At 66.6% G+C, this 5,059-nt stretch overlaps 1 protein-coding gene across 1 annotated transcript in view; it reads right to left on the reverse strand.

Annotated features, from left to right (window-relative positions):
• The window catches only part of EMIHUDRAFT_116543 (hypothetical protein), a gene marked incomplete at both ends in the record, with an annotated part of 6,376 nt that overhangs the window by 366 nt on the left and 951 nt on the right, over positions 1–5,059 (reverse strand). The window contains 8 exons of the mRNA XM_005775631.1: positions 256–540; positions 731–880; positions 1,016–1,123; positions 1,288–1,438; positions 1,608–2,680; positions 2,837–2,999; positions 3,180–3,352; positions 4,377–4,823. Coding sequence (XP_005775688.1) covers positions 256–540; positions 731–880; positions 1,016–1,123; positions 1,288–1,438; positions 1,608–2,680; positions 2,837–2,999; positions 3,180–3,352; positions 4,377–4,823 — 2,550 coding nt within the window. The remainder of the gene's footprint in view (positions 1–255; positions 541–730; positions 881–1,015; positions 1,124–1,287; positions 1,439–1,607; positions 2,681–2,836; positions 3,000–3,179; positions 3,353–4,376; positions 4,824–5,059) is intronic.

The following is a 5,059-nucleotide window of genomic DNA, read 5'->3' on the forward strand; positions in this document are numbered from 1 at the left end:
GGGGGGGGGGGGGCGTTGCAGTGGCGAGGGTTCTTGCTGCCCCGTTTTGCATATGCTTCGGGTCCCCAGTGTGGGTTCGCACATGCACACCTGATGTGCAATCGTGCCGAGCCTGGTCGGGGCGACCTAAGGCAAAGCAAGGGAAAGTGGACGTCTCCGCACGCTGACGCCCGCCATGCCGCTAGTGCCTCTTGCAGTTCTGTGTTCGTGTGTGCGTATGGTCGGCGACCTGGCGCCCTCCGCTGAGGGAACCACCGCCGTCTGCTCCCGGCCCTCCAGCATCGCCGGCCCGGCGCTGCGCAACCCCGAGACCGGTCGCGAGCCGCAGAGCGACGGAGGTCGCGAGACTTGCGTCGCGGCGCTCTGCGACGGGGCGTGCGGTGCGGGCGAAGGCGCGTCTCCGCCAAGGCTCGGCTGCCGCCTCCACTCCTCCGCTGCGGCCTCGAGCTCTGCCAAACGCGAGGCCAGCGCGTCCCGAAGCGAGTCCGCGCTCGACAGCTCCGCGACCAACGCGTCGGCCCTCGCCACCGCCTCCGCAGCCTGAGATCACAAGTCACGAAGCTCCCGTGGCGTGGCAAGTAGTGCGGGGCTGAGGCGTGGCGATCCGGAGGTGTGTGTCGCGGAGGCGGAGGCGAGAGGTGGTGGCTGCGGTTGTGGTGTGCTGCACCTGTCGGTTCGATTCGGCCGCCGCGCCCCTCTCCGCCTCGGCAGACTCCCTGGCCTCTCTCACCTCCGTCTCCAACGCGTACTTGTCCTGGTACAAGGTGGCGTTCGCAGCCTCGAGCGCCTTGGCCTGCGCCTCCAGCTGCTCGGCGACGGATGCCGCGCGCACCGCCTCCTCACGCAACATCGACTCGTACCGATTACGCTCGGCGGACGCCTAAGAGAGGGGAGCGTTGAACCATGAGCTATTGTTCTCCTCGGAGCTGGGTACGCGCTGCGACGAGCAAAGAAGCGGGTGACTAGAGGTCCATGGATGCTCGAGTGATCTCAGGCAATCTCGGGGCAATCGCACCGCGGCACGCAGCTGCTGTAGCTCCCCCTCGACCTCGATCAACCGCCTGCTCGCTGCCTCCGCCACCCCCGCCGCGTCGCGCGCCTCGTGACTGCACCGTGTGTCCGCCTACGCCGCACACGGGGTGCGTCATCGACGTGTCGTGCACCGGATGGTCAGCAGCGCGCGCCGGCCTCTTGCAGCAGCTCTGCCCGCTGCTGTCGCAGCCTCTCCTCGTGCCGGGCCTGCAGCGAGACCACACGCGCCTCCCACGCCCGCGCCCGCCGCTGCACCTCGGCCGCCTCTGCCCCGCGCGACGCGCAGGCGTCCGCAAGCTCGACCTCTGTACCGTCCAGCTCGTCGCCGAGCAAGGCCGCCTCCAAGGCGGATCTCGCCACCTCCGACTTCAGCTCCTTGCAGTGGGCCTCCGCTGCGGCACAGTACCTGTGAACGGGGTACAGAGTCAGCAGGAGCGCGGCTGGAGAACGTGGACCGTACAGCTAGACTTGGCTCCGCAAGCCCAACATCCCGACCTCCGCTCATTTTCTGTGCATATCTAAGATCTCAGCCAATCTCGGCCAGCCTCGGCCAGCCTCGGCCAATCTCCGCTCACCGGTCAAATTCGACCTCCATCTCGAGGAGCTCCGCCTCGTAGGATGCGCGGATGGCGGCTTCACTCGAGCCATCCTGAGGGAATGCTGGCTCCCGCGCGGCCGCCGATGTCGCCGACCCGCCCCTCTCTTGCGCCCCGGTGCCGCCTTCGCCGCCTGTGTTGCGAGGGTGTCGCACGCTAGGCTCCTCCGCCACCTTCCTCTCGAGCTCCCCCAACCCGCCACTGTCGGCCACCAGCAGCGGTCGCCGTTTTTCCGCGTCAGCCAGTGCGCCGCCTGGAAGAGCCTCTGACGGCTCCTCCGCCCCAGCCTTCGCGTCTGCCTGCTCCTCCCCGTCGTGGCTTTTGGCGAGCACCTCCTCTTCTTCCTCACCGGCCTCTGCCGCCTCCTCCTCGCTATCGCTATCGGCGCCCCCTCCCGAGCTTGCCACCGCCTCTGACAGCGGCTCGACGCCATCGCTTGGCTGCACCGACAGCTCCGTAGCCCCCGCTTTGCCGTCGGACTTGCCCTGCGTGGCGATGTGCCCCTTCACCCGCAACCGAGCTCGCTCCATGGCCGCTCTGTCCCGCTCCGACGGGCGCTCTGGCCCCGCGGCACCAAATGCCGCCGCGACCAGCGCAGCGGCGTCCGCCTCCGCGGCGGCCGCGCAAGCGCGAAAGGCTGTGACGAGCGTGTTTGTCACCTCGTCGACGTGCTTTCCTCCGAGCACATCCTTGAGCCAGTCGCTCAGCTCGGATACGTACGTGAGCGCGGACGCGGACACCTCGGCTGGCGATGCGCCGCCCGAGGGCGACGTCGCGCGGGGTGGCTCCCTCGGAGCCCCTGCCCGGACCAAGGCCTTGCGTGTGGGTGATTGCGAGCTGCTCAGCATCCTAGTGGCTTTGTCGCGGAGGCCAGCCTCGGCGGACGCGCGCTCCTCCTCGACCTGCTCGAGCTCGGATGCGAGAAGGCAGACCTGCTGGTCGAGCTGCGCCGCGCGGCTCGCCTCGGCAAAGGCCGCGGCCGACGCGCGGTGCAATCGGCCCGCCGAGGTGAGCAGAGCGCCGCCTGACGTGAAGACTCGTCCATGCTGCGCCTGTTGCCGTGCGCGCGGACGCGTCGGTCGATGGCATATGGGCGCGCCGATTGCTGGCGCTGTAGGCACATCGACTGGCATGGCGGCTGCTGAGGAGGGCAGAGGCGAGGAGCCCAGAGGAGCTAGGTAAGGAGGTGTTCCTCTGATATGACGCACCTCGACCCCGCACAGTCCCTGGTAGAAGGCGGCTGAAAGGGTCTCGTCGGCGTCAGCCTCCAATCGCGACCACGCCTCCTCCCTGACGCCGCGGGGGCCCTGGGCCGCCTCGACCGTGCTCGAGGCTTGCTCCCGCAGCTGCTTGATTGCGGCCGTCCGCTCACTGGGTGAGAATCGTGATGGGGGAGGGGGGGGGGGGGTATCAGAGCTCGCTTGGCGTGCAACTCTGGGAGAACATGCAGGACTGGACGCCGCAGAGGAGCGGTCGGGGAGGGAGCTCCGAGTTACTAGTGGAATGGGTCGGCCCAGTCCGATTCTGGCAGGGCTGCTTTTCGGAAGCCACCTCGCCGCGTCGCCGAGCGAACGTACGATAATCTCAGCACGCGCGCGGGCAGCGTCGCCCAGGTCGGCGATCGACAGCTCCCGCTCTCGCGCCTCATCGCCGCACGACTGCGCCTCGTAGGAGCCGAGCGTGTGCGCAACCCGCTGCTGGACCGCGCTCAGCTCACCTCGCACCTGCGCACACGCGTGGATGTGGTGAGACGTGCGGCAGCAGGGACTGTCGAATCGCCAGGACTGGGAGGCTGTGATGATCGTCGACGGCAGCGAAGGGCGAGGCCATGCGGGTGGTGGAGGAGACTGCTCTCGCCCTCGCCCGTGAGGCAAGTCAAGGCCGGGCCCACACATCACGACAGAGATGGTCCATAGGACACGTCCTAGGTGCGTCGCCGCCGTTGGGATTGGCGCAGTGACACATGACGGTCGAGCTTTTATGCTGGGGGCTAGAGGACCGAGACCTGAGCAAACCGCTGCTGCGGGCCGGGATCGGTTGTGTCGAACACTGAGCTGCGGCGGCCAGCGCTCGAGCCTCGGGTCGGTGAGGGACTCCTCGCCGGCGATAATGGCTGGCCGGGTGCGAACGAGCCGGATCGGGCGGTCCGGGCGGGGGACGCCTGCCGCGACATGTAGCGGCATTTGTGTCTGACACACTTGCCGGTCGTTACAATGCACTTGGATCGTTCCCTCACACAAGACTGTGAACACAGTCCACAGTCCAGTAAGAGCAGAACTTTCTCCTTAGAAGCACCGTCACACGGACATTGATTGTGACCTGCAAGTCCTTCTCCCACTAAGAATGCGAACGGTCGATGCCAGTGGAGCGAGGGAGTTGGCTCTCTTGGAGAGCAGGGGAGTCTTAGGCAGACTCGGCGGCCGATGCGGCATTGGCCTCGGGCTTGATGCCGCTTTCGTTCCGCGGCCTTCTTGAAGCAGAAGAGGAGCGCGGACGCCAGCAGGAGGAGGAGGCCCACAAAAACGGCGGCGGCAATATTGATGATGTAGCCGTCGGCTTCGTACCCAATGTCTTGATCCAGCATTATGTGGGCGGAGACTTCCGTCAGGCACATAGCCTCCGTAGTCCGCACCTTCGCCAACCAGGCAGCTGAAGGCGGCGGCGGCTTTGGGCAAAACCCGTGTCCACGAGTGCCGCCTCCGTCGCTGTCGAGAGCGACGAGGACGCGAGGTGCTCGTCGAAGTTCACCTCGACGCGGATCGGGGCTTCGCGTACCGCCCGCCCCACCGCCGCCTCGATGTCATGGGCGCTCAGCGGCGCCGGCAGCTCTCGGAGGGCATTGCGCACTGCCGTCTCCATCTCGTTTTCCGGCTTGCGCACTGCCGTCTCCAGCATCTCCTTTTCCGGCTCGGGAGAGTGCTCCAGTGGCTTGCTCACTGGCTGAACCCGCTGAAACTGCTGCTGCGCCATGCCGAGGAGGGCGCGCGCCATGAAGGCAAGCTTGTCCCGGCTGGGCGGCGGCGGCGCTTTGGCTTCAACGAGCGTGCCTTCACCGTCAAGGCGCTTGGAGCGCTCCTTCAAGCGTGTGATCAGAGCTTGGTTGCGCAAAAGGGCAGCCTGTTGGTCGCTGGCCTCTCTCTCCGCCCTTGCGATCGCCGCATCGACTCCCACCGCCTCCATGGTTGGACCCCCCACCTGGGCGATGAAGGCCGCGGCCGCTGGTTTTCACAACCCGCTGAACCGCGGTTTATTTTTTGTGGCCGGACCTGATGCCGGTAGGAGGGTAGGTCTGGGCCCTACCGGTCGGGGTTTCCCCTCTCTCCACGCCGGAATTTTCACAGCAAACAAGATTTTTTGGCGGAAATCACGTGCCAGCAGCGCATGTGTGGGAGAGATTTTTAGCAATACCAAACAACTCTAACACTCACACG

Source organism: Emiliania huxleyi (genome assembly GCF_000372725.1).
Source record: "Emiliania huxleyi CCMP1516 unplaced genomic scaffold EMIHUscaffold_298, whole genome shotgun sequence".
NCBI classification, from domain to species: Eukaryota; Haptophyta; order Isochrysidales; family Noelaerhabdaceae; genus Emiliania; species Emiliania huxleyi.